The 12,022-nt window shown below is 38.8% G+C and overlaps 1 protein-coding gene across 1 annotated transcript in view; it reads left to right on the top strand.

Annotated features, from left to right (window-relative positions):
• Nucleotides 1-12,022, top strand: part of LOC124805174 (calcium/calmodulin-dependent protein kinase type IV-like) — a 588,498-nt gene that overhangs the window by 535,799 nt on the left and 40,677 nt on the right. The window contains exon 7 of the mRNA XM_047265660.1: nucleotides 8,579-8,654. Coding sequence (XP_047121616.1) covers nucleotides 8,579-8,654 — 76 coding nt within the window. The remainder of the gene's footprint in view (nucleotides 1-8,578; nucleotides 8,655-12,022) is intronic.

Genomic DNA, 12,022 nt, shown 5'->3' with positions numbered 1-12,022 from the left:
ATCTCACTAGGGGTAAGATAGATACTGCCTATAGAAAAATTAAAGAGACCTTTGGAGAAAAGAGAACCACTTGTATGAATATCAAGAGCTCAGATGGAAACCCGGTTCTAAGCAAAGAGGGGAAAGCAGAAAGGTGAAAGGAGTATATAGAGGGTCTTTACAAGGGCAATGTACTTGAGGACAATATTATGGAAATGGAAGAGAATGTAGATGAAGATGAAATAGGAGATACAATACTGCGTGAAGAGTTTGACAGAGCAGTGAAAGACCTGAGTCAAAACAAGGCCCTAGGAGTTGACAACGTTCCATTAGAACTACTGACAGCCTTGGGAGAGCCAGTCCTGACAAAACTCTACCATCTGGTGAGCAAGATGTATGAGACAGGCGAAATACCCTCAGACTTCAAGAAGAATATAATAATTCCAATCCCAAAGAAAGCAGGTGTTGACAGATGTGAAAATTACCGAACTATCAGTTTAATAAGCCACAGCTGCAAAATACTAACGAGAATTGTGTACGGATGAATGGAAAAACTAGTAGAAGCCAACCTTGGGGAAGATAAGTTTGGATTCCGTAGAAATACTGGAACACGTGAGGCAATACTGACCTTACGACTTATCTTAGAAGAGAGATTAAGGAAAGGCAAACCTATGTTTCTAGCATTTGTAGACTTAGAGAAAGATTTTGTCAATGTTGACTGGAATACTCTCTTTCAAATTCTGAAGGTGGCAGGGGTAAAATACAGGGAGCGAAAGGCTATTTGCAATTTGTACAGAAACCAGATGGCAGTTATAAGAGTCGAGGGACATGAAAAGGAAGCAGCGGTTGGGAAGGGAGTGAGACAGGGTTGTAGCCTCTCCCCGATGTTATTCAATCTGTATATTGAGCAAGCAGTATAGGAAACAAAATAAAAATTTAGAGTAGGAATTAAAATCCATGGACAAGAAATAAAAACTTTGAGGTTCACCGATGACATTGTAATTCTGTCAGAGACAGCAAAGGATTTGGAAGAGCAGTTGAATGGAATGGACAGTGTCTTGAAAGGAGGATTAAGATGAACATCAACAAAAGCAAAACGAGGAGAATGGAATGGAGTCGAATTAAGTCGGGTGATGCTGAGGGAGTTAGATTAGGAAATGAGACACTTAAAGTAGTAAATGAGTTTTGCTATTTGGGGAGCAAAATAACTGATGATGGTCGAAGTAGAGAGAATATAAAATGTAGACTGGCAATGGCTAGAAAAGCATTTCTGAAGAAAAGAAATTTGTTAACATCGAGTATAGGTTTAAGTGTCAGGAAGTCATTTCTGAAAGTATTTGTATGGAGTGTAGCCATGTATGGAAGTGAAACATGGACGATAAATAGTTTGGATAAGAAGAGAATTGAAGCTTTTGAAATGTGGTGCTACAGAAGAATGCTGAAGATTAGATGGGTGGATCACATAACTAGTGAGGAGGTATTGAAGAGAATTGGGGAGAAGTGGAGTTTGTGGCACAACTTGACAAGAAGAAGGGATCGGTTAGTAGGACATGTTCTGAGGCATCAAGGGATCACAAATTTAGCATTGGAGGGCAGTGTGGAGGGTAAAAATCATAGAGGGAGACCAAGAGATGAATACACTTAGCAGATCCAGAAGGACGTGTGTTGCAGTAAGTACTGGGAGATGAAGAAGCTTGCGCAGGATAGAGTAGCATGGAGTGCTGCATCAAACCAGTCTCAGGACTGAAGATCACAACAACAACAACAACATTACTCTTGTTAAGGTCATAGATTATAACCCATGGGAGGGACATGTCTAGAGACAAACAACACTGATCACATATAAACTTAGATTGTATACTTTGGAATCAAGAACAAATGATCAGAAATGAATATTTAGCATTTTATAAATAAAAACAACTTACATCTGGCAGTATCAACTTAAGCCTCTAGTACCTTTTCAGTCCCAATGCACGTATTACAATAGCTCATAAATTTTTTCTACTCTCTGTCAAAATATCCCTGTTGTTTATCGTATACTGAGAGACAGAGCTAGGACTCAACCACTCATTTACCTTCAGTTTCTATTTGGGTTTCACATACCACTGACTTTGTTGTAACCCAGTTGAAATAAATCCACAGGAGTGAGATCCATCCATGATATAGCCTCCATTTTCCAACCAGTTATGAAAATGTAATGTAATTGGATAGATAAAAAATCCACTCACCAAGTAGCAGCTGGAGAACTCACATGTAAAGTTATTTAAATTTGCAAGCTTTCAGAGACACTGGCTCCTTCTTCTGGTAGAAGGGCTGAAGGGGAAGGGACCCCTCTACCTTCCCTTCAACTTTTCTGTCAGAAGAAGAAGCCACAGGCTCCAAAAACTTACAAATTTTTATGCTTTCAACATGTGTTATGCTGCCACTTGGTGAGTGGATTTTTTTATCTACACAATTACATTTATTCTTAAAAACTAATTATATTTGGTGATGTACTTGAACCAATTATGAAGTTATCTGCCATTTATGATCTCACAGGCGATAATATTGAAATGACGTGCTGCAACATGAGATCAGATCTCACAAAAGTAAGAGGAATAGTCTCAACAGCTGCCACAGAAAATATTGAATGAACACTAGGTACTGTTTACTATAACATTAGGATCACAGCAAATAATGTCCTATTAGATGATCTTATAAAACTACAGCCCATGATTTGATAAAGATTCAGTGCTGATGAACTGAGATGAATGTAGGGAACAGATTTTCATTGCTCCAGACATAGCTTTTGTGGTAGTTTAGTTACAGTTGAAAGAAGCCTGTGAAAAATTTGTACTGTTGGAAGTTCACTCCTGGAGTACTGTGGTGGATAATGTATTGACAGAACTAAATTTAGTATTCAAAATCATTTGGCCTCATTGCCTGTATACGATGTTCATGACATGGGTGCAATTGCTGCTCCACCAGTACTTTGCTAGCTGTTTTCTTTGAAACATAAATTTCAAATGGAACAGCAACAAATTTCAGGACACTGTGACTGCAGTGGAGCTGTGTACCTATTCATAAACACTGAAGAAGCAGTGCTTTGTTAGTTTGGTTTTGAGGAGGAGACAGTATGCAGTAGCTGTTAATGAAATATTCATGAAGAGAATTGAGAACCAAATCATAAACAAAGTATGGGCCAAATAGTCATAAACTTGAGAGTCCAAGAGCAAGTTCATAGTGTAAACAAGGGGGGGGGGGGCAAGTCATACACAGTTATCTGAATGTTACTTCATGCACAAACACTGCTGTGAACATCTAAGTGCCACAGCTGCCTTATTGTGTTTGGTACATCACAGGCTCTGCCTGTTACAATCTTTTGGCATGCCACAAGCGAGAACATCTGAAAGCCACACAGTTGAGACATGTAGAATCTCTACTATATCATCCAAGATCATGTCTCAGAAGTAGAGTATTAAAACTGTGTATTGTTTTCTCAAGCTAACACTACCAATTTTGATGTAACTGGTATTTGCTTGTCATGGAATATCTACTTCTAAATCTATACACTGCAAATCACTGTGAAGGCAGAGGGTACATCCCACTGCACCAGTTACTATGGCTTCCACCAGTTCCACTCATGTATGAAGTGTGGGAAGAATGATTGTTTGAATATCCTTGTTCATGCAGTAATTATTCTAATCTTATCCTCATGATCCTTATGTGAGTGATACTCAGGGGATTATAGTACATTCCTAGAATCATCATTTAAAGCCAGTTATTGAAACTTTGCTAACAGACTTTCTTGGTGATAGTTTACATCTATCTTCAAGTGTCTTCCAGTTCAGTTCCTTCAGTTTCTTTAGGACACTCTCCCATGGATCAAACAAACCTGTGACCATTCATAATGCCCTTCTCTGTATATGTTCAAGATCCCCTGTTAGTCCTATTTGGTATGGGTCCCATACTCTTGAGCAATATTCCAGAACCAGTTGCACCAGTGGTTTGTAAGCAATCTCTTTGTAGACTTATTGCAGTTCCCCAGTATTCTACCAATAAACCAAAATTTATTTTACCCATGACTGAGCCTACATGATCATTCCATTTCACATCCCTACATAATATTACACCTAGGTATTTGTATGATTCCAGTTGTGACTCATTGATATTATAGTAGAAGGATACTATGTTTTTTCCATTCTGTGAAGTGCACAGTTTTACATTTCTGGACTTTTAAATCAAGTTGCTAATCTTTGCACCACTTTGAAATCTTATCAAGATCTGATTTAATTTTATGCAGCTTCTTTCAGACAGTACTTCAACATAGATAACTGCATCAGCTGCAAACAGTCTGAGGCTGCTATTAACATTGTCTGCAAGGTCATTAATCTACATCAACAACAGAAAGAGTCCCTAAATGGTTCCCTGGGGTATACCTGAAGTTACTTCTACATCTGATGATAGCTATTCAAGATAACATGCAGCATCCTCCCTACTAAGAAGCCCTCAGTCCAGTTACAAATTTCACTTGATACGCCCTATGACCATACATTTTACAATAAGCATAGTTTGGTACTGAGTCAAATGAATTTTGGAAATCAAGAGATACTGGATCTACCTGACTGCCTTGATCCAATGCTTTCAGTATATCATGTGAGAAAAGTGCAAGTTGGGTTTCACATGATAGATGTTTTCAGAATCCATGCCGACTGGCAATGAAGAGGTCATTCCGTCCAAGATATCTCATTATGTTTGAGCTCAGAATATGTACTAAAATTCTACAACAAATTGATGTCAAGGATATTGGACAGTAGTTTTGTGGAACACTTCAATTACCTTTCTTGTAGGTGGGAGTGACCTGTGCTTTTTTCCGAGAATTGGGCATGGAGACTTGTTTAAGGGATCTAGACAGATTACAATTAGAAGAGGGGTTATCTCAGTGGAAAATTCAGTATAAATAAAAGGCACTGGAGCTTTGTTCAGTTTTAATGATTTCAGCTGTTTCTCAACACAACTGACACTAATACTTATTTCCTTCATCTTTTCAGTGGTATGAGGATTAAATTGGGGCAATTCTCCTGGGTTTTCCTTTGCAAATGAACATTTGAAAATGGAGTTAAGCATTTCAGGTTTTGCTTTGCTATGCTCAGTTTTAGTTCCTGTCTCATTTTCTAGGGACTGGTGCCACTGACAGCCTTTACATATCACTAGAACTTATTGAGGTTTTGCAAAAGATCATTTGACAATATTATGCTATGGTAGTCCATGAAGGCTTCATGCATTGCTCTTTTGAAAGCCAAATGTGTTCCATTCAGCATCCCTCTATCTATAGCCCCGTGTTTTGTTTTACACCTATTATGCAGTAGTCTCTGTTTCTTTAGAAGTTTCTTTGCAGTAACGGTATACCATGGTGTGTTTCCCATTATGAACTATTCTACTGGGGACATTTCTGTCCAGTGCATGATCTAGTACTGTTTTAAACTTGCCCCATTGTACCTCTACATGCACCTGCCCTTTGCTGAAAGTTTCAAGATTCGCATTGAGATACGATGGTACTGATTTTTTAACTATTTAATGAACATTTATGTCTTTATGCTTGTTTTAGCTGTCCTTTGTACTTTGGTAATCATTGTTGCCACAACCACATCATGGTCACTGATACCAGTTTTGATGTGGACATCCTCAAAAATGTCAGGTCTATTTGTTGCCATTAAATCCAATATATTTGCATCATGAGCGGAGTTCCAAACTATCTGTCCTATGTAGTTTTCAGATAAGGCATTTAGTAACATTCCACAGTATGTCTTATCAGGTCAATCACTAAGGAAATTGTAATTTTCCCAGTTAACTGTTGGATGATTAAAATCTCCACTGATGATTGCAGAACTTACGTACAAGTGAACTGAGGTTTTCTCTATAGTTTTGGTTGCATCAGGAGATGAGTTTGGTAGGCAATAAAAGGCTCGAACTATCATTTTATGTCCATGCTTGATATTGAGTCTTCTCCACACATTATCATATGCTGCTTCAATTTCTATCTTGGTGGATTTGAGTTTCTTGTCTACTGTGATGAATATACCAATTCCATTTCTATCATTTTGATATATACTTAAATGTTCCCCAAAAACCTCACTACTATCAATGTCAGATTTCAACCAGCTTTCTGTACCTAATATTATGTGAGCTTCACTGCTTTTCATGAGCAAACTCTTGCTCTTTGTTGCAAATGCTGTGGGAGTTAACTGTTAGGATTTTAGTACTCAGAACTGTGGGAGGCATTTCTGTTAGTCTTACTCTGGTACTTCTGGGCTTCCAATTCCAATTGTTATCTGGATTGGATGGAGTGTCACCTAATCTAAAAAAACTTTATGTGCACCCCTCCCATAGTCAGCTACCTAAGTAGCAGCCTCTGATGTGTAGTGCACACCTGGCACATTTAAAGGGACCATACAGAGCTCTATCCTATTGTGGAAGTCCAGCAAGTTGCAGCTTGTCTTATCACAGAATGTTCACAGCCTCGGGTTAAGTCTGTCCACTTCATTCAGAACCAAAGGGCAACAATGAGTTCCCAGGATAATGCTTAAAATTGTGAGCTTCATTGAAACTCCATGCAAAAGGCTGGTCTACATCTGCATCGATACTTTGCAAGACACTGCAAGCCACTGTTTGGTGCAAGGTGGAGGGTACCCTGTACCACTACTAGTCTTTTCCATTCTTGTTCCACTTGGAAATAGAGCAAGCGAAAAATGACTATCTATATGCCTCCATATGGGCTCCAATTTCTCGTATCTTTTCTTCATGGTCCTTATGTGCAAGCTATGTTGCCAACAGTAGAAGCATTCAGCAGTCAGCTTTCAATGCCGGTTCTCTAAATTTACTCAGTAATGTTTCTTGAAAAGAACATCACCTTCTCTCCAGGGATTCCCTTTTGAGTTCCAAAAGGTTCTCCATAACACTCATGTGTTATTCGAATGTACTGGTAACAAATCTTTTCAACCATCTCTGCCAGTCACTGAAATGACTCAAGTATGACTTTGGAGCCCATATTACAGGCATCATATGTTCAAACATACACCATAGTCTTCAGTTGGTTGCACCCTGTTCCCTCAATGGCTGCTGGAATAGCCTCTTCAACATGTTGAATGAGGCTCCAGGCATACACACTGAGTGCACCTAGTGTCCTTTCCAGTCCCTTGCTTCCATTTCCCAAAGGGGTACCACCATTTGCCATGTGTTTGAAATGCTGAAGATTAATAGACCCCTACACTTTTGTGTTTGCCTCCTCTTCACACTAGAAAAAAAAAACAGGTTCCCTCAAAACAGGTGAAAGCCAGCAACTCAAATTTGTTGATTAGAAGGACTGATACAACATCCTGAGTCCTTCGTGCTCCCAATCTACCATAGACATGCCACTCACAGTCAAGTGGACTATTAATTGCAGAGCCTGTACTTTCTGCAGAGGAGAGGACAGAACTTGGGGTACCTCTGATATCAGTGTCACAGGTATATGACTCTTGAATGCTCTTCCAATGCCTGATTCACAGCAGCTGCCAGTTGTCAGGGCAATTTCCAGCTTTTTATGAACATCAAGCAACTCATCCCATGTTCAAGCACAGCAGTCACAGTGGGGCTGCATTTTGGCTGGAGCAATGTATTACAAGGCAGTGAACAAATAACTTTAAATTAAGCCTGTTCATTATCTTCTTAATTGTTGAGCTAAAAGTTGCTAATTCCCTATAAGAATTGGAGCAGTTACATGAAACGAGATTTCTTCAGTAGCTTATAAACACAAGCTTTGCATATATTGCTCATTCAGGTCTTAATACTCCCTAGAATATTCACTGTCCTCCATTACTGCTTTATATCGAAATACTAAGCTTAGGATCCTCTACCATCCATATCATTTTATGCTAAAACTTTTGGACACCTTGTATATGTACAAATTATGTGCTGTTATTATGTTAAGAGAGACAAAGTGGCATCAGCTAGACTTTTTGGGTGCTAATCCTAATACTATATGTATTTACTTTCATTTACATCATCTCAGAATCATCTTGCTTTCAGACAGACATCCTTTCACTGTTTATTTACTATGTTTATCACTATTGTGATTTTAGTCATTTAGTAGACAACAACTCTATATTCATATTACATTTTAGAATGCCTTCAGTTGTAATTCCAGTAATCTTTTCATTTTCAACACTAACTGTGTATGAACAATTACAGTTCAGTCACTGTAATAGAAAATCTTGATTATGATACAAAACATGAAAATTAACCATTCACAGAGTAGAGAAAGAAATGAGCTGTGTACAGACTCATGACAAGACCATTAGATCTCAACTTTCAACCTTGCAGTTTTCTGCAGAGCATGGACACACACACACACACACACACACACACACACACACACACACACACACACACACACACACATACAGAGAGAGAGAGAGAGAGAGAAATTTATGACTAATAGTGCAGTTACTATAGACTTTCACTCAATACTCTAAGGCAGTATAATTTTAAGACCGACATCGAGGGTTTCTTAAGTGCCGTTTAATGGTTTATATATGTACAGAGTATATATACAAAATAATAAAAATCTTGTATTTTTCAGCTCCAGAAGTGCTGCTGAATAAAGGATTTGGACCGCCTTCTGACATCTGGAGCCTTGGTGTGATTATGTACATCATGTAGGTCATTTGCCTTTATATGCTTCAAGAACTAATTTACTGAGTATTTTGCACTTTTATTTGTCAATTCTGTTAGCATCTGTGTCTTTTTGGAATATGAATTTAGCTGCACTGTATGCTTTGTGTGATTTCCAGATCAACAAAGTCTATAATCAAGGCAAAGTTTAGTTGTTCAGCACTTTGCCTTGTAGTTCCCATGGTGAGAATATTCCCCTTTTCATTTGGCAAATAAGGTGCTTGAATTTATTTTGATAGTTGTAGGATGTTTAAAGACCAATCCCACAAAATTTTCTGCTTCTTGTTATGGCAGTGTGTTTTGCTTCAGACAGTAAGACATTATTTGCACCTGCCTCAAGTTGTTGTCAGAAGTTTTCCATTCACTGGCTGATTTTAAGTTTTGAAAGCTGACCTACTGTATTAATAATGCTTCAGGAGACTCCCTTCAGCTGTCACTTTATGGACAGTCTCTTTCTTCACACCTTCTCCAGTTGCTGTGGGACAGAACTTTTCGATTGTCTCCAGAGACCACACTTTAAAAATATTTTGAAAGAGTGTACCAGGCAAAAGTCCTAAAGAAAGAACTTGAGGTATATGAGGGAAACAGATATCCAAATACACTGCATGAGCTGTACAATACTAATCACATTGAAATCAATGACTGGATGGATAGAACACTCCGGGATGGGCTCACTCAACCATATCTGCCTCACTAGAGTGAAGAGTAGATCATGGTGATGATGATGAGGAGGAGGATGACAATTTATGATGATTCGTTCCTTCTATATCTATTCTTGTACCTTACAAACAACTGTGAAGTACATGGAAAAGGGTGCCTCCCATTAGACCACTTATTAAAGCTTTTTTCCATGCCATTCAATTACAGAGCACAGGAAGAACAACTGCTTAAAAGCATCTGTGTGCACTTTAATTAGTCTAACATTGTGTTTATGATCCCTACAGGACTGATACATAGGAGTCTGGTCCCAAAAGTTATCAAAGTGTTGCCTTAACTAACTGTGTAGTAAAGATCCTGTAGCACATGGTAAACTGCACCTTGTTTACGCCCTTGAGACCATGGAACTTTTTTGGCATTCTCAGTTTAATGACAGGAGGTATTGATCCATTGTTGACAACTTGACATTGCTGCAGATGGCTATATCACAGTCTTTCCTGTGGAGACTGCACCTAGTGGGCATATTTTTTGATATAGACAAGTTTTATGAAATACTTGGATGCACAAATATTCTCATACAGCTCCATCAATGGGGCTTCTTTGCAAGATTGCCTGTACTCATACAGTTTTTCCTATCACAGTGGTTTTTTAGATGCCAAATTGTCGAAGCTCTGTCTGACAGATTTTATCAGGAGAATAGCGTGCCTCAACACAGTAGTTTAAGTGCACCTCTGTTCTCAGTTACTATTAATGGTATAACCTATATGGTATGGAACTCAGTGGGGTGTTCTTTATTTGTGGATGACTTTGCATTCTTTCTTTCCTCTATCAACCCAGTAACAGCAACTCACCAATTGCAACTTGAAGGTTGTAAGAATAGGTGACTTGGCTCATACTGATTTCATATTTTCTACAGTTTAGTGTGTTTGTGTGGATTTTAACCATTCTTGTTGTCATTTCAATGTATCAGGCCTGCAAATGAAGGACACTAATTTAATTTTTTTTTAATCTGAGGTTTCTGGGCCTCATATTTCATTCAAAATTGTCGTCTTTAGTCGCAGGTCCTGGGGAGTAAACATGGCACATCTGCTCCAGTTTGTAAAGGTTTTGTATGGCCCTGGATGCACTTATGGAGGTATGCTTTATGGATCAGCAAGACCTAGTTACCTCAAGATTGTTGATGCTATCCTCCATGAGAATATTAGTCTGGCCACAGGTGCTTATAAGACCAGCCCTATATGCAGCCTCCATGATGAGGCTGAGGAGTTACCACTTGCCATCCAGTGACAGCTCCTTATGGTGAACAAGTCTTAAGATTTCTCTGCTGTTCCAGATTCACCAGCTCATCAAACTGTTTCTCAGCATTCCATGAAAGCAGTTTTCACAACTACTTCAAGAACAACATAGCCTTTTTGAATCTGTACAATGCATAGCATTGCAACACTTAATGTGGGTCAAATAAGAACCCTGACCCAGGAATGGAGCCGATTGTCACCTTGGTGACTAAAGATGCCAGAATAGTTTTAAACTTAGTAAGATACAGGACAGTTGGTACTCTTGCATGTGTTTTTAATTCAAAGCTTAATAAAAGTTTATGTAAACACAACAACTATGTAGCTGTAGTGACAAATTGGTCTGTAGGGGAGACTCATGTGGCTATTTAGTCGTTTTCCTTGAATACATCATAAAGATTCATTTTCCAAATGAATTTACTATATACAAAGAGTATTCAGTAAGTAATGCACCACTTTTTTCTGAAAGCAGGTTGGTTTATTCAGGGTTCCAATACACAATATTATTTCCCATTCTTTTGGCTACAAAACCCTATTTTTCTACATAATTTCTGTTCAGTGCTCTGGCCTTTGCCACCTGACTGGGATAGCCTGTGGTGCATGGTATCACTCCGCTGGGCAGGGTTTGAGCCAATGTCTTGCTGCATCAATAAACTCCTCATTGTCAACAAACTGCTTCATATGGAGGGCATCCTTCACTGGGCCAAACATGTGGAAGTCAAAAGGTGCAAGATCTGGGCTGTAGGGCGGATGAGGAAAAACAGTCTAATGAAGTTTTGTGAGCTATTCGTGGGTGTGAATACTTGTTTCAGGCCTTGTACTGTCACAGAGATGGAGAAGTTCATTTGCCTTTTTTGCATACGACATGAACGTATCCTCATGCTCCAAAAATGCAGGAGTCACCATTGTTTGCAGCTGGCAGGCACATGGGAGATCAGACAGGTTTGTGTGAACTTGTTGCTGTGATGACAGATGCCTTGGCCAATGACTCACCATGCTTTTGTTCACGGCAAGGGCTCTGTAGAGATTCTACAAGTGCCTACAAATATCTGTGATCCTCTAATTTTCTGCCAAAAGAAATTCAATGACAGCTCTTTGCTTGAAATGCACCTCTACCAGAGACACCGTTTTGAAGGCTGGGGATAGTGCTCCCACCTATCACAACTTCATGAAACTACAGAGGCTGAAGCAGGAAAACTCCACAAAGTCACACATCAAATTATACATATTTTCAACTGAAATTAGCTGAAAAAAAAAGTGCTCCATTACTTACTTAATAAATCTCACATGTTGCAGAGTTTTATGTGATCTTGCGGACACTGAAGGTGAGACTGTAGCTAAATACTGATTCTGATCATATCTAGGAGGCAGTGTACAAAGACTAAAGATAATACAAACCTCAA

The sequence above is a fragment of the Schistocerca piceifrons genome, chromosome 7, assembly GCF_021461385.2.
Source record: "Schistocerca piceifrons isolate TAMUIC-IGC-003096 chromosome 7, iqSchPice1.1, whole genome shotgun sequence".
In the NCBI taxonomy this organism is placed as follows: Eukaryota; Metazoa; Arthropoda; class Insecta; order Orthoptera; family Acrididae; genus Schistocerca; species Schistocerca piceifrons.
The sequence above is the reverse complement of the archived record's forward strand: the minus strand, read 5'-3'. Positions and strand labels throughout refer to the sequence as shown.